Raw genomic sequence first — 27,658 nt, 5'->3', positions numbered from 1 at the left:
CGTATTTATATGCGGCTGGTGTTCTGACGTCATCGTCGGGAAATGACTAGATCCAAAGTTTCTTTCAAGGCAAGTCAGTCCACTCGGCGGCCATCTTTGAAACGATCCCAGGCAGCTATTTTCTATGTAAACAAGCGGAATAAAACTACAGCGCCTGTCTACGTAAATGAGGAATCTCCAAAACGGTTGGTCAAGACTACGATCAAAGAACAGATTTAAAATCAATTTTAAAATCTGACTACAGTGATATGATTAATTGTGCTACATTAGCATCAGAGCATGCTAAAAAACGCGAATTTTCAGAATGATTTGGCTAAAGCGCATGCGCATCCTCAAGTTGATTGACAGGCGATTTCTGTATCTAAAAGGCGATTGGCTCTTTTTAACTAAGGCGGGACTTTCTTGTCTATATCCGTTCGCCGCAGTGGTCCGTTTCTGCTAAGCTGTCTCTGAGTTTTGTTTTAGACTTGATCTGACTCACTCACATCAGCAGTAGTACAGGAAAAAAACGGTATAAACCAGAACAAAGGAGTTGTACATGCAAAGATAATTGTCTCAATGACTTTGCTTGCTAATCTGAGACACTCTTCCTTTGTTTATATATATATTTTTTTGTATGACTACTGCCAACAGTTGGTGTATGTTCATGTTTTTGGCCCTTGAGAGAATACAAGCCACCAGTAACAAAAAAGTTATGGTAATGCCATTTTTGGACATATAACATGGCAGTACCACACAATTCTCATGTAAACATTATGGTACATGAAAATGTAAACCAATCAATTGGTCAATATCACAAGTTTAGAACCACCCTTGTAGAGATAAAATGCCACAGAAATAGAATAGAACAGAAGGAAGCTGTTACATAATACAAATGTTTTAGATTTCAAAGGCTAATCCCACCATTAAGGGAAAGCAGGATACAGTATATTTTAAATAAATAATAATTACATATTTGTCATTTTCCCTATGAAAAAGGTTATGGATGATAATGCTTTGTCTTTAGATTTGGGGATGCTTGTAGTGTTTCTAAATGAGGCTATTACCAATTTGCATTTCAAAATCTGCCACATTTTTACATGTTTTCATTGGTAAACTGTTACCTGGGCAGGTTCCCTTTTAGATGTTGAGCGACATCCTGTGTTTTAAGCTGACATGACAGTACTAAATGAGAATGTGAAGTGCCCTTGACCTTTGGAAAGGGACTTTAGAAATGAAATGAGTGTTATTTACATAGCAGTTCGGAAGTGAAATGTCCACAGTGTGCCGCTAAAAGCAAATTACATTTTCTCCCAAACAGATGAGGTTTTTAAGGTTAATGCTCTATCGAGTATTAATTAAAACAACAAAACCGACTTCCGATGACCTAAACCATAGTGTCGTAAAAGCATGTAAGATGAAAAATGCAATTGTTGAAGCAATTGTGAAATTTTGTTTTGCTACTTTGACACTTTGGGCTCACATGTGCTCTTCAGGACTCTTACCCCGGTCCTTTACATCGCAAGTGTAATGCTCTATCAAGTGTAATGCTCTATCTATTGAGCTACCATGTCATTTGATCACACTCGAACAAGCTTGTAAATGTAGTTGGTTATGTAATGCAAATGTTAAAATAAGTCATGCGCTATAGTAAAAGTGTCACAAGTCACAAGATAGCATTGTGTGAGGAAAAGGAAGTGTGTACGTACTGATAATCTGCCGTTTTTAAAGTCATTGTTGTTGCACCTCTAGTGTTTATTACACAAGGAAATTTCCACGATGCGTTCAAGTCATGTAAAAATAATTTTAGTAACGTGATTTAATAAGACCATGTTGGAGAATAATAAACGCAAAGCAGTTATAGATGAAGTGTGATATTTCTGCGCCTCTAGTGTCACCAAATGGAACTACACTCTCAGCTGGAATTCTTGACTTATCGGATGAAGTCAGGATACTGAGTCACTTCCAGCACCCTGAGGCAACAAGAACTCAAGACTGGTAATGTTATTTGTACAGTTATGTATATCCTTTAGGCAAAAGAAATGCCTCTCCAGCACAGTGACAGGACTAAACAAAAGAAAGAAAGAAAGATGACATTCGATCTTCCTGCAGGACTGTGATGATGGGTAGGTCTTTGCAAATAATCCTGTAATTCACATTCAGTTTTCCCAGGAATCTCTCAGAGACAAACGCTCCCACATTTTACATGTCAACACTGTTTGGGAAAGCTATTTTGAAACTACCTTCCTAAGAAAATGTATTTAGCTACATGAAAGTCTACCAACATAAAATAGCGGACTACACTGAAACTTTTTAAAGAGGCGATGTCTTTTTGAATTGGCTACATAACTGAAATAATTTCATTTTACAATTATATTAATTTGGCCCAAAATACCTTGGATCTCAATTAGGGTGTCAGCTGACAGCATTAAACTTAAACATGTAAATGTACACTACAATCACAAATAGAGGTGGACCGATAGAGGATTTTGCCTATACCGATAAATAAGGTGGTGGAAAAGGCCAATTGATTTGATTTTTTTTTATTGATCTATAAATTAATAATAAATTATCTTATTATTTCATTACTATTGAGGCTGCAAAATTAACAAAATCCCAAAAGCAGTTTATTATTCAAACCAAAATCCCAATAATAACCAGAGAAATGAAGATTTGGTGCATAACGTAGGACTTTTTACTGTAAACAAGCACGAAATACACCGGGGACTCTTATTTTGAATTAACAGAGATTTTACAATGTACATTTACAATGCTTTATATGTGAGTATTTACCAAATGAAGCTTTTTACGTCATATAGATTCACCAAACGAAGAGTTTTGTATGTATATAATTCACCAGATGAGGTTTATTGATAAGGAATTAAAAACAATTAGGGGGAAACATTTTATAAATATCAGCAACTATTGGCATATATTTTTTCCAATAACCGATAGTTCCAAAACGCAACTATCGGTACCATTAATCGGTAAAACCGATATATCGGTCTACCTTTAATGACAAATAACACTAGAAACACAGTAAGTCAAAAGCTCTTCTAAGAGCAGAGTTAAGGAATATTCTGGGTTCAATACAAGTTAAACTCCACAAAAAGTTATTTCGACCTATTTCTTAAAAAACGATATAATAATCTGTTACAGTGAGACACAATGGAAGTGAATGGGGCCAATCTGTACAGATTAAAAAACACAGTTTTAAAAGTATAGTCAAGTATTAAAATAATGATTAAAATATTGTTTAATAATAACAACACAAAATATTATAATACAATAAATAAATATAAAATAAAGTTGAGCATGTAACAGAATGTGTACGTTGATTTCAACCCACAATCAGAAATTGCAAGCAGTTTTAAGGCCCACTAAATTTTTTGTAAATACTCGAATGGCCCTTAATAGGAAAAAGGTTCCCCATCCCTGCCGTAAACGTGTAAACCATAAAAATGAATGTTTACATACCTTTACAGCTTAAATAATGCACATATTTTAACAGAAGAATTAATGCAAGTGCTCTTATAAGATTATAACTTCACATTTCTGCTTTTAAACCCTCCAAAGTTGCTTCCAAATTATTCCTGTAACTATTTTTAAGCTACAAAAACACTTAAAAAGGCGAGTTCATATGAGAGTCAGAAAGTCTCCGAAAAAAATCAAGCTTGTTACTAGAAAAGCTACAATAAAGACAGCTAAGAAAAATCATGTTAAGCGTTACAATATAGTTATTAAAGTTAGTAGTGTTGCTATTTTTAGTTAGTTACAACAAACGACAGATGATAATACATTTAAAAAGAAGCAAATGGGAGCAAATTCTACCTGGGAGCATCTAGTTGTATTTACTGTCATTGGTTTATTTGTAGTTATTTTTTTATGAATGTAAACGTGAAGATTGGGTAGAAGAATAGTGTAGCCGTGTACGTGAATGCACAAATGCAAATCTTAATAACCCCTTAAATATATGCAAAATATAATATGTTCTTGAGAGCTGTCATGAGATTCAACCACATGTACAGAATAAAAAAGGGCAAGATCTTACATGAAAAAATATACATTGGCAAATATGAACTTTTCTATTGGATTTTTCATATATTAGTGAGGATGAAAAGACACATTAATATAAACAACAGTGCACTAAATTGGAAGTAGAAAGACCCTAAAACGACAACTCTTTTAACTCTCATAGACTAAACTATACACACAAATGAACATTAGTCTGAGACATTGTAAACTTCCTCCTGTCCAAACGTCCTGCTCACTCATCGTGCATCATCTTGTGAAGGTTCTGTTTGTCAATCTTGAAGAGCCGCCATCCTTCCTCCAGGGAGATATCTAAAGCTCCGCGCCGCTTGTAGAAATCAATGGAGGTTTTGTTCCACTCCACCACGATGAACTGCATACCACTGCACCGAGTCCTGACCGCCACCTAGAGAAAATGTAGAGTGAACGATTAGCGCACACAGATTGTGCACATGATATACAGTGAGGAAAATAAGTATTTGAACACCCTGCTATTTTGCAAGTTCTCCCACTTAGAAATCATGGAGGGGTCTGAAATTGTCATCGTAGGTGCATGTCCACTGTGAGAGACATAATCTAAAAAAAATCCAGAAATCACAATATATGATTTTTTAACTATTTATTTGTATGATACAGCTGCAAATAAGTATTTGAACACCTGTCTATCAGCTAGAATTCTGACCCTCAAAGACCTGTTAGTCTGCCTTTAAAATGTCCACCTCCACTCCATTTATTATCCTAAATTAGATGCACCTGTTTGAGGTCGTTAGCTGCATAAAGACACCTGTCCACCCCATACAATCAGTAAGAATCCAACTACTAACATGGCCAAGACCAAAGAGCTGTCCAAAGACACTAGAGACAAAATTGTACACCTCCACAAGGCTGGAAAGGGCTACGGGGAAATTGCCAAGCAGCTTGGTGAAAAAAAGGTCCACTGTTGGAGCAATCATTAGAAAATGGAAGAAGCTAAACATGACTGTCAATCTCCCTCGGACTGGGGCTCCATGCAAGATCTCACCTCGTGGGGTCTCAATGATCCTAAGAAAGGTGAGAAATCAGCCCAGAACTACACGGGAGGAGCTGGTCAATGACCTGAAAAGAGCTGGGACCACCGTTTCCAAGGTTACTGTTGGTAATACACTAAGACGTCATGGTTTGAAATCATGCATGGCACGGAAGGTTCCCCTGCTTAAACCAGCACATGTCAAGGCCCGTCTTAAGTTTGCCAATGACCATTTGGATGATCCAGAGGAGTCATGGGAGAAAGTCATGTGGTCAGATGAGACCTTTTTGGTCATAATTCCACTAACCGTGTTTGGAGGAAGAAGAATGATGAGTACCATCCCAAGAACACCATCCCTACTGTGAAGCATGGGGTGGTAGCATCATGCTTTGGGGGTGTTTTTCTGCACATGGGACAGGGTGACTGCACTGTATTAAGGAGAGGATGATCGGGGCCATGTATTGCGAGATTTTGGGGAACAACCTTCTTCCCTCAGTTAGAGCATTGAAGATGGGTCGAGGCTGGGTCTTCCAACATGACAATGACCCGAAGCACACAGCCAGGATAACCAAGGAGTGGCTCTGTAAGAAGCATATCAAGGTTCTGGCGTGGCCTAGCCAGTCTCCAGACCTAAACCCAATAGAGAATCTTTGGAGGGAGCTCAAACTCCGTGTTTCTCAGCGACAGCCCAGAAACCTGACTGATCTAGAGAAGATCTGTGTGGAGGAGTGTGCCAAAATCCCTCCTGCAGTGTGTGCAAACCTGGTGAAAAACTACAGGAAACGTTTGACCTCTGTAATTGCAAACAAAGGCTACTGTACCAAATATTAACATTGATTTTCTCAGGTGTTCAAATACTTATTTGCAGCTGTATCATACAAATAAATAGTTAAAAAATCATACATTGTGATTTCTGGATTTTTTTTTTAGATTATGTCTCTCACAGTGGACATGCACCTACGATGACAATTTCAGACCCCTCCATGATTTCTAAGTGGGAGAACTTGCAAAATAGCAGGGAGTTCAATTACTTATTTTCCTCACTGTATATATATATAAAGTTAGATCTTTAACCTGGGATTGAGCTCTTTCTCATAGCAGGCTAATGTATAACTGCATTCTATTGATCCGTTTGGTGCATAAAAGGGAAAGTGTAAACTTACTTGACTCAGTTTCTTCATGATTCCAGTCCCAATACCTAAACCTAGTGTGGGGAGAAGGAAAAGTTTCGTGAAATGACTAATATAGTCTAAATAAAGTCTAACTGACATCACAGACAAAACATATAAAGCCACAATCATACCCCTAAACTCCTTCATAACATAGAAGTCTTCCAAGTAGAGCAATTTCCCAATCCAGGGGTCATAGGTGAAGTAATACATGGCAAAGCCAACGATCACATGACCTGAAAAGAAAAAGAAAATCTGTTTCAATTATTTGGACATCAAATCTCAGAAAAGTTTGCATTGAGACACTTTCATGTTTTGTCGTTTGCATTGGTTTTATGGAATTAATTTGGAAATTTTTTGAATAATTTTGAATTATTGGCATCACAACCCTCCCCGTACCCCACCACAGTCCAGGTGTCAATTTATCAATTAATTGTTGTACTGCATATCTCATTCAGTCTTGCTTTTGTTGTGTTGATTTGCATGCGTACAGCAGTTGTGAGTAACAAATCCGTTTGATTCGTCTGTTAGAAGTTCGTTAGTTTTGGGCATATTTTTGTGTGGTGTAAGGTTGGCGATGTCCCGAATGTTGTGGGCCTTACCTCTGGTGTAATGTATTTGTTACACTAATGTAACCGATCTTTCAGTTACTGTACCTCCCCACCCACCCATGTACACGCCAAAGAGACTGTAGCCTGAAGACAATAAATTACAGAGGGGGATTGGACAAGCGTTCTTGGCAAATGTTCAACAAGTGACATTTTTTGTGTCGAGAATGTTCAGGTTCACAATAGGCACTTCATGTTACAGTGTGCATGTCACTGTGTAATTACTTAAAGGAACGGTTCACCCAAAAATGTAAACGTTGTCATTTACTCACCCTCGTGTCGTTACAAACTCATTTGTTGTTACTTTTTCCAGTCGAACGGTGGAGAATCTTTCACTGTTTGATGTCACTCGTTCCGAAATGACGTCGGTTCTCGGTTGTGTTGTAAACGAAAGCAACACACCAGTTAGAATATGCACAATAACAGAGAACAAAGAGTTTTTGTGAATAACGACCTGAATTCCGGTCTGTTCTTGACACGAAACTATTGTGTATGGACTACTGGGCTGGGATGACAGGGCAAGTGACCAATCTTGGGTCGCTCCGTCACTAAAGATGTTTCATCGTAGCGATGTTCGATTCGCAACTGTAATTTTGAACTTTTTATTGACTTGATCAAACCAATTCGCAAAAGCTTTGGCAGATCACTGAAATGGACGGGGTGACTATTTAAGAGTAAAACTGTGAAATTGGAAAAATGTTCATAACAAAATGGGAATAATTAATATAAATAATCAACGTTATTATTTATATTGGCAGCACTATTGTTCAGCCCCTGCACACCTTATACGAAATCAACGAATGGGGGTGATGTCATTAAGAACAAATTCTGGCCAAAACGAAGGTGTTTTTGAGTTTGTTTCATTGGTTCGTAACAGCTCGCCATCGCAAACTTTCAGGAAAGCTTCGTACCAGCTGCTAAACACCTTCTTACTGCCATTGGTCCATGTCATCGGTAGGTGTGATCTAGAGCTCCACCTACTTGTCGCATGTCGCATCTTCACCTGCTTCTCCGCCTCAATTTCAACGTTGCGTACACTGAAACAAGTGAAACGACCGTGACATTTATTTAAATTACATTTTAGATTGGTCTTTTATATAACATCCCCCTTAGAAAAACTTAAAAGCAAAAATTCGCTTGACACCAAAGAGGTTTTCATGACAATTTTGTGACGTCGCTCCGTGTCGAGTTCTTCTGTCGGCCATTACCTCGCTTCGTATGTGAAGACCGTCTAGTGTACAAGAAAACTATATTAAACAAGGTAAGAATTTGACTTACAGACTGTCTTTGTAAAGTAGCTAGTTGTTGCGCGCCAAGGCTAACCGCTCAATTAACCTAATTCAAACGACGATGCTTTCGTTGCCTCCGGTTGACAAGTGTAATATTTGACGAAAGTTATTTATTGTTGCTGATGTAATTTTGCTGTCCCATATGAAAAAATAATGGTAGTAGTGATGGGTCGTTCGTGAATGATTCGTTCATTTTTAACGAATCTTTCATGTGACTCAGAGGAACGAGAAGCCTCAGAGAGTGATTTGTTAATTTTGTTTTCTGCGCATGTTCATTGCGCATCCTCCGTTCGTTTGCAATGAATAGACATATATATATATATATATATGGTGAAAGCCGCATAGGCGAATAACATTCCCCTCAGAAATACTTAAAAGAAACAATTTAGGTTAAATAGTATTTTTGCTTGACATTAAAGATGTTTTCGTGTCACGTGACAACTTGACGTTGCAAAAGGGCGCTCCGTGTCGAGTTTTTCTGTCGGCCATTACATCGCTTCGAAAGTGAAGACCGTCTAGTGTACAAGAAAACTATTTTAAACAAGGTAAGGATTTGAAATTGTGTTGTTTTAAGGGAAGCGTGTGTTTTCCATGCACATTTCAGGTTAGTGGCAGGATGAACAAGTAGTTAACAGACTGTCTTTGTAAAGTAGCTTATTGTTGCGCACCAAGACTAACCGCTCAATTAACCTAATTCAAAGGATGATGCTTTCGTTGCCTCCGTTTGACAAGTGTAATATTGACGAAAGTTGTTTATTGTTGCTAATGTAATTTCGCTGTCACATAAGAAAAAATAGTGGTAGTAGTGAATGATTCGTTAATTTTGAACGAATCTTTCATATGACTCAGAGGAACGAGAAGTCTCAGAGAGTGATTCGTTAATTTTGTTTTCTGCGCATGTTCATTGCGCATCCTCCGTTCGTTTATGGAATAGACTTGACAGAGGTGAACAAATCTTTTTGTTTCTCATAATTTGTCCTTGGCTGCATTATAAAAAAAATTCTGATTGGGGGGGTCTATTGAAAATGTTATTCTGCTCAAATTAACGAAATTACTTGAATATAGATTCGTTGATTTTGCTGAGGGCATGTTTTTGCTTAGGGCAAGGCTAGGCTCCCCCGACCCACACATTTTGTAATGTAAATATAGTGATATAAATATTATGTAATATAAATATTTTTTTTATGCGTCATTTTTATTATTACATACTAGAAAATGAGTACTGACTGAAGAGGAACAATTCATATTCCATTCATCTGTCAGTATAATGTAGTATACAATACCATCACTATGTCTAAGGTCTAGTTCATAAATAATTCTGCAGTGACAATTATGCAAACTGTCCCATCAAAAAACTAAATGTGAAATCTGACCTTTCCCTTTGTGTTAACAGGTTTGCTGTTGTATCCTGAATAGGTCGCAATTTTACACAAATTGCTGAAGTTGGTAAGTCCCAGAATGAACAACTGTGAACTTTATTTGCATGTATGTTTAAATACAAAATAGAAATGCTGCACTTTAGAGAATAGCTTGGAGCTTACCACATATGTATACTTAATAATATAGTATGTAAATATAAATTCAGCAATTTCACTTGCATTTGTAATGTAGTGGAAATTACATGACAGTATGAAAATGTAATGGCACGTTCACTTCACATTAGTATTTTATATTTATTTTTAAATAACTGCAAACACAAATCAAAACAAAGTTACCCTCCCAATGTAATGTAATTTAATTTGACCAGACAATAACAATAAATAAAATGGTAAGTAATTTAATGTAGTTTGAAATATCCTTAAAAAATACATCTAAAATATTAACATTAAAAGAGAATGACTGCTGTTATCTTGCAAAGAAATTAATCACTTTTTAAAAAAAAACCTATTTACCTATTTCAGCTTTTGAATCATTGCAGAGTTTGTATATTTTCAGTATTGCTTGATAAATTCAAAATATTTATGGAAACAAATAATGATACCTCTTGATTTATACTCTATGAACTAGTAAAATGAAAATCTACTTGGTTTAAAAAACATTGCTTTCCTGCTGAAGTAGTAACTGCATTTTGTTCACTGTACTTTTTTTAATGTTCTATAATTTCCTAAAATACATATAACTAATAAATTAAATAATAATAACTGACAACAAACTTAAATGTTTCTATCAATTAAATGCAAATGGACCATGCTGCATTTGTCTAAATTGTATTTAGTGGCAAATGGGTAAGGTGTTTTTTCCCCCTCCTAGTCTTCTGATGAATGTGGAAATGCAAAGACTGTGGTATTTCTGTTTCACGAAGATCTGAGCTTCTTAAACATTATAAGCTTGAACACAGACATTATGGAAGACAGCATTCCTATCCATGCATCTATTGCAACTGTCCATGTACCTGCAAGACTTGGAATGCACTATTGAGCCACTTGTCAAGATGTCATCAGTCATCCTCCCAAACTGAACTGACCACATTTAAATGTCTCTTATGCAGTTGCAATCAACGTTCGAATTTAAAAGACTATTTTCAACATATAGCACAGCATCTGCAAAACAGCGAAACAGTTGTTTGTGTGTTTCAGGGGTGTTCATACAAAACAAATATTTATGGTTCGTTTCGAACTCACAGAAGCAGAAATCATAAGGATTGTTCAGTAAGTTACTTAAAGCCTGGAATACTTGAGAAACAGGGGTCAAGCTTAGATCTTTCTGTTGAAAGTCATTATTCTGACAGTATCCACATTGATAATGTTGGTACTGACATTACCAATCAGATGATTTAAGTACAGATGACTCGGGTGATTCTAGTTTTGATGTTCAGGATTTAAATGACTTGCAATGTAAGGTTGAGCTCAAAGTTGCCTCTCTCGTACTGAAGCTAGAACATATTTATCTTGTTCCTAGTGTGGCTGTTGATGATCCTTTGCAAGAATTTAACTATTTAAGCTCTGCTTCTGTCCCTCTGATCCATCACACCTTAGCTCAGCACTTACATAATGGAAACTGTCAAGTAGATGAAACTGTTCTTCAAGAGCTAACATCTACTCTTTGTAAGTCAAATCCAGTTACATCTTCTTTTGGTGGTCAAGGCCCTCTTTCCACTGCCTGGAAGCCAAAAACCTACAAAAAACATTGTAGAACCGACAGAATTTGTGCTTGACTCCCAAAACAGAAAATCCTTTCAATACATCTCTATACTAAAATCTTTACAGCAGATCCTAAATTGTAGAACTTTTTTGGATGAAACGATCAATTTGAAATCTCCCCATCAAATTCAGTCTGATACAATTCAGTATAAATCCTTTTATGATGGTATTAATTACAAAGAAAGTTTACAGTTGTCAAAGGAGTGTGCTATTTCACTTATTTTGTATATAGATGATTTTGAAATCTGTAATCCCCTCGGCACCTCCAGAAAAAAAACATAAAATCTGTGAAATGTATTAGGCATTAGGGAACTTACCGGCTAGTTTTCACTCATCGCTGTCCAATATATATTTAGCTGCACTTCTTCATAGTGAGGATGTTAAGTGCTATGGTTATGACAGTGTATTGAAGCCCTTAGTAGATGATCTCATTATATTAGAACAACAAGGACTGTTTATTGCCATGTTGGGAAAAACCGTGAAAGGCTTTGTTCATTGTGTAGTAGCAGATCATCTTGGGGCCCACAGTATAGCAGGCAGAGGTGGGACCAAGTCATTGTTTTCCAAGTCACAAGTAAGTCTCAAGTCATTGCATTAAAGTCTCGAGTCAAGTCCCAAGTCAAGGCAGGCAAGACCAAGTCAATTTACAAGTCCTCAACTTTTAGCTTCAAGTCTTAAACAAGTCATTAGTGCACTTTGCGCAAATTAGTGTCAGAGTATTAATTACTATAGTACATTTATACTAATTTTATCATCTAATTTTATCTTTTTTTTTTTTTTTATCGATATCTACCTGTAAAGACCAAAGAGGTGTCACGAACCCCGCTCCTCTGCCCCATCCCCGCTTCGTCGCACACACACTCACTCCTCAAGCTCGCACACTCGTTCCGCCCCCTCAAGCTCGCACGCTCGTTCCGCCCCCCTCGAGCTCACGATCGTTTTGCTCCCTCGAGATCTCCTGCTCATTAGCAGGTCTCTCTCCTCGGGCTCACATGCCCGCTCCCAATGGCCAGAACATTATGACCACCTGCACTCGTCTCAATCACCCCTTTAATCATTTCACCTGCACTCGTCTCATCACCTTTCATTGTTTACACCTGCACCTTCCCCTATAAATACCACAGCACATCCGTTTCACGGGGGTTGGTTATTGTATTTAGTTTCCCGTGTCTTTGCCCCCCGCTAGTCTCGTCTAGTTTTGCTCTCCTCTTGTTTACCCCTTAGCTTGCCAGCCCCCCTTGTTCCCCTGTCTTTAACTCTCGCTTGTCTTGCTTGTATATTGATTCCCCGGCTTCGACCTCACGCTCCCTTTGACTACTCTCTCCCGGATTTGCCCCCTTGTTTATATCTTGATTCCCCGGCTTTTGACCTAAGGCTCACCCTGACCATTCTTCTCTGGACTTGCCCTTGTTTTGTACTGTTGCCTGCTTTTATTTTAATAAAGCAGTTTTTACACCGACATTGTGACTGTCTCAACTTGTATTCGCTACAGAATAACCAACCTCACCGAAGACAGTCACATGTGGAAACCGCTGAGGATTTCCGCAGCCTATTAGAGCGGATCTACACGGCACTTTCCGCCCAGGGATCTACGGTCGGCCAACACGATCAAACAATCGCGGCTCAGGGACAGCAGATACAGGAGATCCTGCAGACGGTACGTGCGATTTCTAATCAGTTTTTACCTGTTCCGCCTGCGCCTGTCCCTGTGTCCGTTGATGTTCCCACTGTATTTCCCAGCGCCACGAGCTTTCAAACCCCCGAGCGGTTTGACGGTTCGTCGGACACTCGCTTAGGGGTTTTGATGCAGGACAGCGTATATAGTACGAGAGACCCTACCCTTCATGTTATGGACCCAGTGGCTCAGCTCTTGGTTCTTCGTCAGGGGAACCAACCCATTGAGGCTTTTGTTGTTGATTTTTGTGCCCTGGCTAACCAGGTGAATTTTGATGAGGTGGCTCTAAAAGACATTTTTCAATTTGGACTGAATGAGCCAGCCTCATCATTCATGCCTGGTGGTCGCTGCTCTCTCAACCTGGCTCAGTTTATTGACCTCGCCCTACTGTACGCTGGTTCCTCATTTACTGTGGGGGAGGCAGACACTGAACCAGCGCTCCATACCACGGCCCCCGTCTTGAAGCCTACCACGGCCCCCGTCTCGAAGCCTACCACGGCCCCCGTCTCGAAGCCTGACACGGCCCCCGTCTCGAAGCCTGACACGGCCCCCGTCTCGAAGCCTGACACGGCCCCCGTCTCGAAGCCTGACACGGCCCCCGTCTCGAAGCCTGACACGGCCCTAGTCCCGAAGCCTGTCACGGCCCCAGTCTCGAAGCCCGCCACGGCCAGAGAGCCAGCGCCCATGCCCGCCACGGCCAGCGAGCCAGCGCCCATGTCCGCCACGGTCAGCGAGCCAGCGCCTGTAGCCTCGACCGCCCCAGAGCCAGCGCCTGTAGCCTCGACCGTCCCCATGGCCACGTCCCCTGTTGGCCGAAGACGTAAGGTTCTGGCTCTGCCGGGTTCTGCTCCGCCCTCGGAGTCTTCCACGGCTCTGCCTGGTTCTGCTCTGCCCTCGGAGTCTTCCACGGCTCTGCCGGGTTCTGCTCCGCCCCCGGAGTCTTCCACGGCTCTGCCAGCCTCTGCTCCGCCCCCAGAGTCTTCCACGACTCTGCCAGCCTCTGCTCCGCCCCCAGAGTCTTCCACGGCTCTGCCAGCCTCTGCTCGCCCCTCAGAGCCCTCGCGGCCTCCGCCTCACGAGCCTCCCAGCCATTCTTCTCTGGACTTGCCCTTGTTTTGTACTGCTGCCTGCTTTTATTTTAATAAAGCAGTTTTTACACCGACATTGTGACTGTCTCAACTTGTATTCGCTACAAGAGGGTAATAAAGATGATACATGGATCTTATCTTTGGACACACATTAAGGCAAACCAAACTTTTACTCCAAACACGCAGTGGAAGGACGCTGAACGTGCTGAACTAGTGAATGAAATCTGAAATACTACCAGGCAGTTGCTAATTGCAGACATTTAAGTTGCATATACAATTTATATACTGTAAAGGACTGCGAACAGAGTAAATGATTGGTTTTGTGATTTTTAGAACCATAACCAATATAATTAAATAAATATAGCTAAACGCATGACAGAGGACCAGCGTGTCCACAAAAGAATGAGTGTGTTTACATGTACGTTCTGACCAGTTATGCTCAAAAAGCACCAACATGTGTGGTCACAATAAATGGTGTTCCTTTATTGAGGTCATACAACAGCATAATAAAACATTGGGTAGATTTTGTCCATTACACCAATTGCTATAACACGTTAAACGCTACTGACCGCAGTAAAAAATAGTTTGCATTTCGATATGCAGAATTTGTTAGCCTGTAAATCTGCCATGTGCTGCCATAGACATGTATGTTACTGAACCATAGCTGACATAAATTAGTTAACAATTTACCTCTGTCTGTGGATTTTCAGATGCCTCACGTTGTCGACGAGGTGTCTGTAATTTTGGAACCACAGGTTCTACATGTTGTAATCCTTTTGTTGCCTTTAACGCTGTATTCAATATATCCCAGTTATATCACTTTTGGTATAATTTTTGCTGTGTCCTTGTCCTTAAATGCGCGCCGCGGTCTTCAAACTTGGTCCAGCTTTCGTGGAAGCTGATTGGTTGGTTGTCTGATTCGTTGAATAAGGAGCGTTGACATGCAGATTTGTAAATCAAATTAATCGTTTATTTGGGAAATGAATTGTTGATTTACTGCACATTTTTAATTATTCAACTCTTATCATTGGTTTTAAAAAGTATAAGTATTTCCAAGTCAGACGGCTGAAGTCCAAGTCAAGTTGCAAGTCATTGCTGTCAAAGTCTAAGTCGAGTCGCAAGTCTTTTTTAATTCTATCGAGTCGAGTCACGAGTCATCAAATTAGTGATCCGATTCAAGTCCAAGTCACGTGACTCGAGTCCACACCTCTGATAGCAGGTTTCGTGGAAAGTTTTTCAGGTAAATATGTTTGCAGATTTTGTACAGCAGAAAATGAAGACATTCAAACAAAAGAAGTCAAGTCAGGAGCATTTTTGTCTAAGATGCAAGTACATTCATACTTTTCATCTGAAAGCTATTGAAGAAAATTCATTGGCTTGTCATTTTGGTGTAAAAAGGAAGTGTGTGCTATCAGAACATCTGTCATATTTCAATGTGACGCAGAGTTTTCCCCCAGATATAGTTCATTACCTTTTTGAAGGAGTTATCCCTGTTTAGATTGCTCTTTGTCTTACTGTGTTGATTTCTAAAAAATATTTTACATTAGCCCCCGCGACCCTGTACACAGGATAAGCGGTTGATGATGGATGGATGGATGGATGGATGGATGGATGGATGGATTTTACATTAGCCAATTTGAACGAAGCAATAACAATATTTCCATTTAAGTGGACTGATAAGACAAACCGTCCCCGTCTTGTGCCCCCTCACCTGTTCAATAAAGAGAACAATTGGAGGAAATGCTCATGAGAATTGGATCCTGTTGAGATTTCCGCCTCTCTTCATCGGAACCAGAATACCTTTAAAAGAAACAGCTTGTCAAGTGCTTTGTGAATTAAAGGATATTGTAGAACTGAGGCCTCTATTTCTTATCTTGACTTCAAGATATCTGAACACAGGACAGTATTCCAAGAGGTTTTCCCCCCATGAAAGAATTCGTCCCAAACATCATTACTTGGAGCATTATCCACAGTTGTAACGCCAGTTTGGCCCCCTTGTTGCACTATGGACTATGAGATTTGAAGCAAAACATAGCTTCTTCAAAAGAGTAATCCGTCATAGAAACTGTTACAAAAATGTCCTGTATTCATTAGCTCAAAGGCACCAGTTTCAGACTGCACATAATCTGCACATGTGTAGATTTTCTAAGCCATCTTTGGAGGTTACTGATGTTTCAACGCTTCCCCTGGATGTTATTAAAGAGGATATTGCACTGGCAGTGAAACAGAAACACCCACATATGGACACTGTGAACCTTGCAAAAAATGCATCCTACAATGGCTTCAGCTACAGGATTGGGATGGTGGTAGCCCATGGTTCGCTGGCTGGTCTTCCAGAGTTTGTGAAATAGTTCATATGATTGTTCTACAAGGATGCTTGGTACTTGGAACATTATTGAGCTTATGACTTGGTCATATCTACTGTTAGAGAACTAAGGCTTGTTGGGGCGCATGAACTGACAGATCCCTACCCTCTGAATTACTACATGTGTGGTGGACGGCGCCTCATCCCTCTGAAGAGATACATACATGCATAAGTTTGTATATGTATGGGTGTGGGGTTCAAATGTTTTTGAACTTGCTTTCTTTTATCAATTTCTTTTTAATTGTCAGACAATGAAACCTCGTTTCTAAGAATGTCCCCTTAGCCTTTAATCACTCCTGATCTAATTCAGTTCCGATAAAATTGGCAGTTTTTTATAGTATGTGATATAGCTGTGCAACCGACTAACAACATGTATTTAATTGTTGAATAGCTTTGCAATTTGAAAAATTTGTGTGCATCAGAGATGTCCTTAAATTGTTTCCTATAAAATAGTAGTAGTATCCTGTATATGATATTAAGACAATTGTTAGTTGGGATTGTTTATTATGGGAAAGTTTCAGTTTTTTGACAACACTATGCCCTCCCAATACCTTTAATTCCACCAGACGACTCCACGCAGTATCTTTAATCTCATTTTTAAGAGATTGTCTCACTACAGGAATTTGAAAATGACCCGCAATAGATAATAAATCATCCTTCCTACATCTATCAAATTGCTCCACAGTTGGATTGTCAATAAAGGTTTGCAACACACTATGAAAACCTTAATCCAACATTCAAACCCTCCATAACCTGTATCATCACTATGCCTCCAGTACATGAGCAGTATTAAATTGTCTCGGGACAAACCGATAAGGAAATTATCATCCCAGACGAGCCCCCAATAATGTTACAAACCCTTTTAGGTCTAGGGGAATTAGGGTGCAACATTTAAAAAATAATTTAAAGAATAATGGGAGAACAAATATCCCATAATAAGTATTTAAATGAATTTACAAAAATATACAACTCTGGGCCAAGCCTCCAAAAACTATAAATTACACAAGGAAAAGGGGAAAATGAAAAGAACTTGGACCGTGCCAAATCAAATAAATAAATAAAACAATAACCAATCTTACTAAAAGAAAATAAACACCCCTAATCTAACTAATTAATCTCTAGCGCCCTAAATAACCTACTCTCACTATAACCAAAAATACAAGGGATGGCACGTGTCACTAACCTAGTGTTCTAACACAAGTGAAACCTCAGTGTGGCACATGTATATCACGTGATATCTTACCTGTCCTTTTCCTTTTCCCCGTTCAATAACATCAGTTTCACAACCAGTTAATTTAACACGAAGAAAGAAAACGAATAAAAAGGAACGAATGGGCCGTCACATTAAGGATCAAAGAGCACATACTTTACCATAAACATTTACCGATTATCAAAGTGATACAGGGCAAACAATCACAACAGACGCACATGCAGGCATCAAACAAAGAAAGAATCATTTCGCTTTCCACGCAAGCGCTCTCTTTTATACTCGCATAGCCCGCCCTCATTGGTGGAGACACGCGATGTCGTCAACATGCATCTCCAAGATTGACAGATGAACGGGCCAATTAAATACCACGCCCACCTGCTGAGAACTAAAGCTAGAGGCAAGAGACAGAGGGAGAGAGAGAGAACAAAAACAAACATACTCCAAAACACAAGTCAAACTTACCACATGGGACGTAACCTTTGCACTGACTTGTTTGGTGAAAAATACAAAATAAAATGTTTCAACAGCATGTGTGCTTATCCGCATGTGAACAATCTGAAGAATTTTCGACAATTTGAACTATTTTAGTATTATGGCAAAGCATACTAAAGATGAGAGTGCTTTTCATTATGCCCAACAGTGTGTAGTTGGTTAGACAAAAATCTGGTAATATGAATGAAGTGTGTGTCATTTCGGTTGCAGTGCTTCATTATGCAGGATATATGAGGTATTTTACAGTTTGGGTGTGTGGTTTTGTAAATTGTGTGAAGTATTTTGATAAAACCAGCCTAGTTTGCAAGATTGTGTGTTAGCAAATTGGAAAAAAACTGTAATTATTCTACAAAATGAATCAAATCTACTCAAATCCTCTTAAGTGCCCATTCACTCTGTTGTTTGTTATGCTGCTTCACTCATGTGCCGTCTGCAGCCGAAAGCCATTCACATCTGCCCAAAGTAAGGTATACCTCTAACCGTCATTCATTTGTCAGTAGTCCGCCCATTTACACTCTTTTATACACCCATCTTTGCAGTAGTAACGATGTCATCCTTAATTACTAGGGGTGTAATGGTGGTTCAAAAATTTGACATTACGCATTGTGGAGATTGGATTTTGTTTGTTTTTTAGTTATTTTAAAAGCATCTGTATCAAATAGGTGCAACATACTATGCCTACGTAAAAACATGGAAGCGAATGTGAGCGGGAAAGAAGCACCTTTTTATCCGGGAGGGATCTGGAGGCGTCTTGATATAGGATTCTTATCTTATATTACAAAATCGCATCTTATCTCTAGTTAGGAAATCCTAAACCGCTTGTTGTATTACACATTTATAAAATGTTAAATCTAGGTTCAATACAATCATATATAAACTGGGAAAGTAGAGTAGATTGCATTTAGCATTTGAGGAATAGCTGATGATTATAGCAGCTGTTAAACAGAGTTTTCCAGCAAGAGGTTCCTGCCAGTCCTGTTCTCTCTAATGTAAGTTAAATGAGTCAGATTACTGAGAATCTCACCCTTTGTCTTTAATGGCTCCTGGAGCCCCAGCCCCAGTCGTTGAATAGTTAGGCTGATTGGATTAGGATTGGTAACAATCTAGAGCAGGGGTGCCCACACTTTTTTGTGTGATGATCTACTTTTAAAAGACCAACTCAATAAGATCTACCAACTAAAAACACAGTTTCATTTAAAATAAGAAAATGCTTGTTGTATCCCTACATGGAATTCATCTTCTAATTAATAAAAAAATATACACTCACCTAAAGGATTATTAGGAACACCATACTAATACTGTGTTTGACCCCCTTTCGCCTTCAGAACTGCCTTAATTCTACGTGGCATTGATTCAACAAGGTGCTGAAAGCATTCTTTAGAAATGTTGGCCCATATTGATAGGATAGCATCTTGCAGTTGATGGAGATTTGTGGGATGCACATCCAGGGCACGAAGCTCCCGTTCCACCACATCCCAAAGATGCTCTATTGGGTTGAGATCTGGTGACTGTGGGGGCCATTTTAGTACAGTGAACTCATTGTCATGTTCAAGAAACCAATTTGAAATGATTCGAGCTTTGTGACATGGTGCATTATCCTGCTGGAAGTAGCCATCAGAGGATGGGTACATGGTGGCCATAAAGGGATGGACATGGTCAGAAACAATGCTCAGGTAGGCCGTGGCATTTAAACGATGCCCAATTGGCACTAAGGGGCCTAAAGTGTGCCAAGAAAACATCCCCCACACCATTACACCACCACCACCAGCCTGCACAGTGGTAACAAGGCATGATGGATCCATGTTCTCATTCTGTTTACGCCAAATTCTGACTCTACCATCTGAATGTCTCAACAGAAATCGAGACTCATCAGACCAGGCAACATTTTTCCAGTCTTCAACTGTCCAATTTTGGTGAGCTCTTGCAAATTGTAGCCTCTTTTTCCTATTTGTAGTGGAGATAAGTGGTACCCGGTGGGGTCTTCTGCTGTTGTAGCCCATCCGCCTCAAGGTTGTGCGTGTTGTGGCTTCACAAATGCTTTGCTGCATACCTCGGTTGTAACGAGTGGTTATTTCAGGCAAAGTTGCTCTTCTATCAGCTTGAATCAGTCGGCCCATTCTCCTCTGACCTCTAGCATCAACAAGGCATTTTCAGCCCACAGGACTGCCGCGATACTGGATGTTTTTCCCTTTTCACACCATTCTTTGTAAACCCTAGAAATGGTTGTGCGTGAAAATCCCAGTAACTGAGCAGATTGTGAAATACTCAGACCGGCCCGCCTGGCACCAACAACCATGCCACGCTCAAAATGGCTTAAATCACCTTTCTTTCCCATTCTGACATTCAGTTTGTAGTTCAGGAGATTGTCTTGACCAGGACCACACCCCTAAATGCATTGAAGCAACTGCCATGTGATTGGTTGATTAGATAATTGCATTAATGAGAAATTGAACAGGTGTAATCCTGATAATCCTTTAGATGAGTGTATATAATAATGTTCAATGTTGATATCATTCAGTTTTAAAACTAAACCCAAAACACCTACAGCACAATAGATTACATTAGCCAGGGCATTTACCTTATTCTGATGACGAGTAAATATTGACCAGGCGAGGTTTTGTTTATTCAGTTGCCATGGCAACTAGGTTTGCGCATACGCGCCTTCCAAGGACTTCTGAGAACAGAGCGCGAAATTGCGACGCTACTGCCCGGATTAGGCAAACTGAACGGAATCAGACAGAAACTAAAAGAAGGAAAGACATTATATTTATTTGTATTAAAATTTAACGAAAGTACATTTAATTTTTGTGCGATCTACCAGCATTGCCTTTGCGATTGACTGGTAGATCGCGATCGACGTATTGGGCACCACTGATCTAGAGTCTAGGGCGTGTTCCTAAACCTGTATACTTCATTTGCATGCTTTGTTTAAGGTTGTCACCTAGGTGCTTTGTCTCCATTTCTAAGCACTGCCCTCTTAATGTATATTAACTACAATGTAAAGTTCCCTTAGTCAGACTTGATGACTGCAGCTAACGACAGCTCGTGTTCTCAATAAAGAATCCTGCTGAAGATACAACCAAGTCTCCTGGTCTTCGCTTCTGAGTTTCCAACACGCTTCATCGAGTTCGAAAATCAGCTCTCATGTCTGTTACCAAGAACCAACGACGCGCAAACAGCTGATGCGAATTAAACGTTAGATAGACGAAAATGGAGAAACAAAATCGATGCACTTTCAATTTCAGCGCTGCAGAAATAAAAAATTTTATAGCTGCATTATATTTCGTGGGAGTTTGTCATTATTTTGAGTGTTTTATCATCAAAGCATAGCACATCAGCTGGCTTTTCCAGATGTTTCCACCATCAAACGTCACTTTTCTGCATTTTTGTATCGCTATAAATGCAGTGCTAATCTCGGACAGTGCTATAGATGTACTGTGACTGTAACTGTTGGCATTCAAATAAGTTTTCAGGTGTTGTTCTAAAGTTAGGACACTTATTTAAGATTGTTGGCAAATTAGGATGCTTCTCCGTGTGATCTGCTCTGACTGCGCGAGAGAAAACGCAAGCTAACAGAGGTTTAATGATAGTGCCATATTAATCTACTAAAGATAATGTTGAATATGTATAATAATGCTATGCTATGCCAAATATCGTGTCTGATTTGATTTCATCAGTAGGGTAAGATGCCCCCTCTTACCCTAATAATAGGGGGGATCTGTGGACACAGTAAAGTATTAAGATGTTTGGAGTAAAAAAATATCGTTTTTATTTTGAAGTGAAAAGTTAGACCCTTGGGAAAGATATCATATATATATATATTCATAGTATTGTTATTATGAGGGCGGCACGGTGGCTCAGTGTCGCCTCACCTCACAGCAAGAAGGTCCCGGGTTCGAGTCCCAGCTCAACTTGAGCCTTTCTGTGTGGTGCTCCGGTTTCCCCCACAAGTTCAAAAACATGCAGGTTAAGTGAAATGAAGACTCTAAAAATCGCCCCGTATGTGTGCGCGAGTCCCCCAGCCACTGGGGGTTGCGGCAGGAAGGGCATCCGGCGTAACACTTCCGGCCAAATCAAATACATATGCAGACTATCACGAAGCACGCTAGGAAAGAGTATTGCTATTATGACATGCCTTCAATTAAAAATATAGGTGTCTTTATATGTATATATTCATAGGCCTGCACAGTGCATTCTTCATAGAATAAGTTTACCTTTCAGATGCATCTCTTATACTGGGATTTGGGATACTGTCATTATTCAGTTATTTTACTATTCAACTAATTTGTGAAAATAAACCATTAAATAAAATATTTGATTTTATATTTTACATAACAAAAATACATTACTAAGAGCGATATCAGATGTATTTGATACAGTCTGTAAATTTCAGATGATGCCTGGGACAAGTTTACCCTGGGGGGACTTCTTGCCCCAGTAGTGGAGTAAATTGGCCCCTTTTCATCATTTCTAATTGTGTGTCTATGACAACAAAATTAGCAAATGTTTCTATTTATTTCCCTCGATAATATGTTGGACGATGCATAAAGTTCATCTATATATGTTACAATTTAAAAGTAAATGAACAATGTTCTTAAGGGGGGCGTCTTCTTACCCCATCTTACTCTATATTTAACTAGGGTTTTAAGTAAGGACATTATTTAACTGGATAAGCATGCGCTTCCATTAAATATACATTTTTGATTAGAATATTTAATATTTCGAATTTGTATTTATATTTTAATAAATGCATGTAATCAGTGACCGTGTGTAAGCAGCATATGCATGTATCATTGTTACATATTTACAGCAAAGCTAATTATAGGCTAATATTTCCATTTAGTGTCACCATTGACCTGTTCTATGCTGATTTTGAAACCCAGTACATTTACATTTATGCATTTGGCAGACGCTTGTACCAAAGTGACTTACAGTGCACTTATTACAGGGACAATCCCCCCGGAGCAGCCTGGAGTTAAGTGCCTTACTCAAGGACACAATGGTGGTGGCTGTGGGGATCGAACCAGCGACCGTCTGATTACCAGATTACCAGTTATGTGCTTTAGCCCACTACACCACCACCACTCCATAGTACATCTCTGATGTGTCACATAGCACTTTTAATAACAGTGCTACATTTGAAATGCTTTGCATATCTTTAAATATAATACAAGTAATAATAATAATAATAACTTTTGATTCAAGCTTAGCTTAAAGAATCATAAACTGAACCGAACCACGAGAGTGAACGTTACACCCTATTAATTACAGAGTGTAATCGGCGCATATTAGAGGCCGTGTTGCTGCATTAGCGCCATGAATGCAGAATGTATACATGACAAATGACACATTATCTACTGCATATATATTACATTAAATCATCATCAAGGGCTTAAAACTGCTTCTTTTACTGATCTTTTGTGAGTTATACTCTAAAATGTGTTATCAATGACTGTATGCCTCATTTTATATGTCATATTAGTTGATGTTTTGAGCGTCCTCATATTTAATTGCACCTCTAAATGACTCCCAAACAGAACGCAGGTGTCTGAATGTTTGCACACAGTATGTCGTTGCTCGGCTGTTTCAAATTTCTTTTTGGCTCTGAGCAAAGAACGAAGAAGAACTTTTCCGTGGCTGTGCCAGGGCCTTTAGTGATGTTTGTAAACAATAATGTTGGAACATAAAAAGCTATTTAAATACAAAAAGTAAAACAAAACAATTCAGGGAATTCTGAGATTTTGGATGGTTTCAAAAACTTGGTTTTGGATTGTTCTTTGAAACAATTTAAGAAAAGAACCATCTGAAAGAACGGATATGATGGAATGTATTCGGACTTCCCAACGTTATTCCATCAGCACGGTTCTTGGAGAATTCCGGGCTGGGAACAGTTTGCAATCATACCTAACCGTGGTCAAGTGGAAATGCTACTTAAACCGTTACTCGCCATGCTCAGGAGCATTGATGGTGAAAAAAGCATTATTTGTTGGTCACTATGAACTGCACTCAAAAAAATAATAATTTTACCTTTTTGGCCCAATTTGGAACGCCCAATCCCCAATGCGCTCTAAATCCTCGTGGTGGTGTAGTGACTCGCCTCAATCCGGGTGGCGGGGGACGAATCTCAGTTGCCTCTGCTTCTGAGACCGTCAAGCCGAGCATCTTATCGCGTGGCTTGTTGCGCACGTTACCACAGAGACATAGCGCATGTGGAGGCTTCACGCTATTCTCCACGTCATCCATGCACAACTCACCACACGCCCAACCGAGAGCGAGAACCACATTATAGCGACCACGAGGAGGTTACCCCATGTGACTACCCATGTGACTCCAGGTGTGATAGTCAGCGTCAATACTCGCTGAGCTACCCAGACCCCCAAATATTTACATTTATGCATTTGTTTCATTACAATATTCCGTTAAATTGAACTGTAATGTTTAACAAAATTAAACAAAAAAACTCAATTATTTTATATACATTATTTTTTTATTTTATTTTTTTAATGGCCACTCAATTAAGTTTTATGTAATTTTGTTATAAAATTGAAGTGCGTAAATCTTAAACTAATTTTGAGCAGGGGCGGATTACCGACCGAGCCAATAGGGCCAGTGCCCAGGTGCCCTTGACTGCCCGGGGGTGCCCTGGGCTTAAAGGCTGTGCAATCTAGTTGATCACCCCTGCTTGAAAACCCTTTTGGAGATAATTGTCCCCAGGGCCTTTGCAAGTCATAATCCGTCCCTGATTTTGAAAAGAGCAGCATGAGGATTCTTAAAAAATGTGTTCCACGGAAAATAACAACAGAATAACAATGACAGAATTTCTATTTTTAGGTGTGCAAACCAACCGAATAACCGGCTCTCGGTGTGTGCAGGTATGTGAAGCATGCACACTGCGATGCAGCGTTACCAAAGACTTGTTTTGTTTCATTACGCACAGAAATGCATTTGGTAACCCAAGTGTCCGTGAGTATTTATGCACTCCCGGTGCGCTCGCCTCAACCTGATTTGGAAAAAGGCAGAACAACAGAACATATTGTGTATTAAAACACAATATATCTCAGAAACAGGGCTGGTTTTGTCTTACCGTCAGCACTCTGTTGCTCTTTGGCTATTTCAGCCACTACACAGTGATAAAAGGGGTGATCTCCAAAACCATCCTCCAAGAGATCTACAAAGGCAAGAGTGCAGAGTTAGAAGACACTCCCACAGAGACGATATACTGTAAACAAGTGATTGCATTTGCTTCAAAATGTGCTCACCTTTTTCAGTTAGAATAACTTGATGCTCCATTTTCTCATACTTTGCCAGTTCCTGGCAGGTACATTTAACATTATGATTGCAACTAGTAAATGTAATTACCAAACAGTTGGAAGGTACGAAACATTTACAGCTCTTACCTTTATGAGTCGCAATATGTCAGACACGTCCTTGGGCTCGGCTTTCCGTAATATAAAATTGGCCATTACCTTCTTTTACTCTTCTTCCCTTCCCAGTAAGATTTGTTTCTCATCTGCTTCTCAGAGGGCTACCCTAAGCTACAGGTGTGAGATTCGGTCTCTGTTTTTGGAAAGGCATTCAGAGGCTGGTTAGGTGAAGTATCAGTTGAGTTCTAGGCTGGGGCGTTTTCTCCTTTTGTAGATGCTCCAAAGGGGGCAGAAACTTCAAGGCCACTCCCAGACTTGAGTTTGTGTTATGCATCCAGCCCTTCCAGAAACAAATGTGGCTAGCCTCCTTTTCTTCACCACCTAAAGCAATATTGGTTAATTTTTACTCTTCTGACAAGAAAATCAAGACTGACTGGCTTATGGAAAAAGGCTCAAAGGTTCAACAGTAGCTTTTTTTAAAATCCCATCATATAATATCATTTAATAGATAACAGTGTGCTTATGGAAGCTTTAATTGTGTCATAAATTAATGTTTTGCCATGAGTCCAGTTTTGAGGCTTACTATTTTGCCCTGGGACAACAGGAAGTGGACAGTCTATTCATATTTTTCTTTTATGCATTTGTTAAATTTGTATCATTGTTCACTATTCTTGAGAAATTAATAAAAGAAAAAGTCAACTTAAAGAAATAGTTAACCCAAAAATGAAGTCTCATCGTTTACTCACCCTCATGCCATCCCAGATGTTTAAGACTTTTTCACAGAACACAAACGAAGATTTTTGCAAGAATATCTCAGCTCTGTAGGTCCATACAATGCAAGTGAATGGTGACCAGATCTTTGAAGCACCAAAAAGCACATAAAGGCAGCATAAACATAATCCACACGACTCCAGTGGTTTAATCCATGTCTTCAGAAGTGATCGAATTTTGTTGTAGTGTGTGTAAAGAGCTCAAGGGGCTGCATCTGTAACTGTTGGCAGGCTTCTGGGGTTGGAGAGGGGCGTGTGTCGCGGTTCGGTCTTCAGGAACCGTGACACAGGATCGTGGATGTTTGTATCGCGATTTTCGGTTGCGGTTCGCGTATCGTTACAGCCCTAGTAATCGAGCCTGAAATCATGATCGCCAAGGAGATTTCAAGATGCAAAGTGGAAAAGGAGTTATATATTGGTCTGTTCTCACCGCAGTGCCACAGCAACAGCTGCTGCTCAAAAGATGCTTGATCGCATCACATAATCTTATCATGGATGTTTCTACACGATGGAACAGTTCAATGGAAATGCTGGAACGCTATCTCGAGCAACAAGCGGCTATAACGTCAGCCATCTTGAGCACAGAGGTGCGCAAAAATGCCCATCAACTCGATACTCTGGATAGCGCCGACATCAGTGATGCCGAAGAAATAGTAAACCTTCTTAAACCGCTGAAAAAAAGTCACCACCGTCCTGTCTAATGAAAAGAGCGCCACCCTGTCACTCATTGTGCCCTTGAAGTCCACGATCGAACAGAACATGACGAGAAATACTCTACAACTATAGCTAACATGAAGACAGCCATCCTTAAGCAGATACACAGAGGAACAGAATTATCTGCTTGCCTTGGACCCCAGATTTAATCGTTGCCCCACTTACTCCCTGAACAATGCAAAGAGGTTTTCCTCTGGTTGAAGAACAAATCGAACCAGTTACAGCAGGTATATATGCATTACTAATTGTGTGAGAACCTGTGTATTTGCATTTGTGTGTGTGTTTGTCACTCCATTTGCATGTTGGTGTACTGTAACTGTAAGTAACCTAAACAAACCCACAAGCGGTTTGTGTTGAGTTGAACTGAATTTTTTTCCATGCTTGATGTAAACAGACACACAGACACACTTAGCTCTACTTTAACAACCTGTCTAGACAACATCTGTCCTCTCTCCTCTAGACCAGCACGGACTACACCACCCAGCCCCTGGCTGTCTGACGTCCTTCGTGAACATCGGACTGATCTCAGGGCAGCTGAGAGGAGATGGTGTAAATCTAAAGATCCAGCCGATCTAGGTAAATATCAGCTTCTACTTGCAACTTTTTCAGATAATGTTAATGCTGCAAAAACTTCATAATACCAGACCAAGATCAACAGCACCACAGACACTCGTAGCTTGTTTAGAACATTCAACACACTTCTCTGCCCTCCCCCTCCACCACCTGACACATCACTGACAGCAGATATCTTCACCAC

General features: G+C 39.7%; 1 protein-coding gene and 1 long non-coding RNA gene across 2 annotated transcripts; one reads left to right on the top strand and one right to left on the bottom strand.

The window, feature by feature from the left end:
• The first annotated feature begins 122 nt into the window (after positions 1–122).
• LOC127638921 (uncharacterized) lies at positions 123–27,477 on the top strand. Its single transcript, XR_007969909.1, has 3 exons — positions 123–185; positions 9,477–9,529; positions 27,362–27,477. It is a non-coding gene; the product is annotated as an uncharacterized LOC127638921 (long non-coding RNA).
• Positions 4,022–27,367, bottom strand: LOC127638913 (diamine acetyltransferase 1-like). The gene is made up of 6 exons (XM_052120670.1): positions 25,451–27,367; positions 25,313–25,364; positions 25,138–25,221; positions 6,321–6,422; positions 6,181–6,221; positions 4,022–4,417 (listed from the first exon to the last, which is right to left on the bottom strand). Exons 1-6 carry the CDS (start codon positions 25,514–25,516, stop codon positions 4,247–4,249), a joined length of 516 nt encoding a protein of 171 aa, XP_051976630.1. The 5' UTR covers positions 25,517–27,367; the 3' UTR covers positions 4,022–4,246.
• Positions 27,478–27,658: the final 181 nt, after the last annotated feature.

This window comes from Xyrauchen texanus, chromosome 4 (genome assembly GCF_025860055.1).
Source record: "Xyrauchen texanus isolate HMW12.3.18 chromosome 4, RBS_HiC_50CHRs, whole genome shotgun sequence".
NCBI lineage: Eukaryota > Metazoa > Chordata > Actinopteri > Cypriniformes > Catostomidae > Xyrauchen > Xyrauchen texanus.
This window is presented reverse-complemented; position numbering and strand designations above follow the sequence as displayed.

Excerpts from the sequence above, each read along its gene's own strand:
- LOC127638913 (XM_052120670.1), bottom strand. The coding sequence starts at position 25,516 with ATGGCCAATTTTATATTACGGAAAGCCGAGCCCAAGGACGTGTCTGAC. Across the intron at positions 6,222-6,320 it reads TGTTATGAAGGAGTTTAGGG|GTTTAGGTATTGGGACTGGA; the intron begins GTATGATTGTGG and ends TCCCCACACTAG. Across the intron at positions 4,418-6,180 it reads TCATGAAGAAACTGAGTCAA|GTGGCGGTCAGGACTCGGTG; the intron begins GTAAGTTTACAC and ends CATTTTCTCTAG.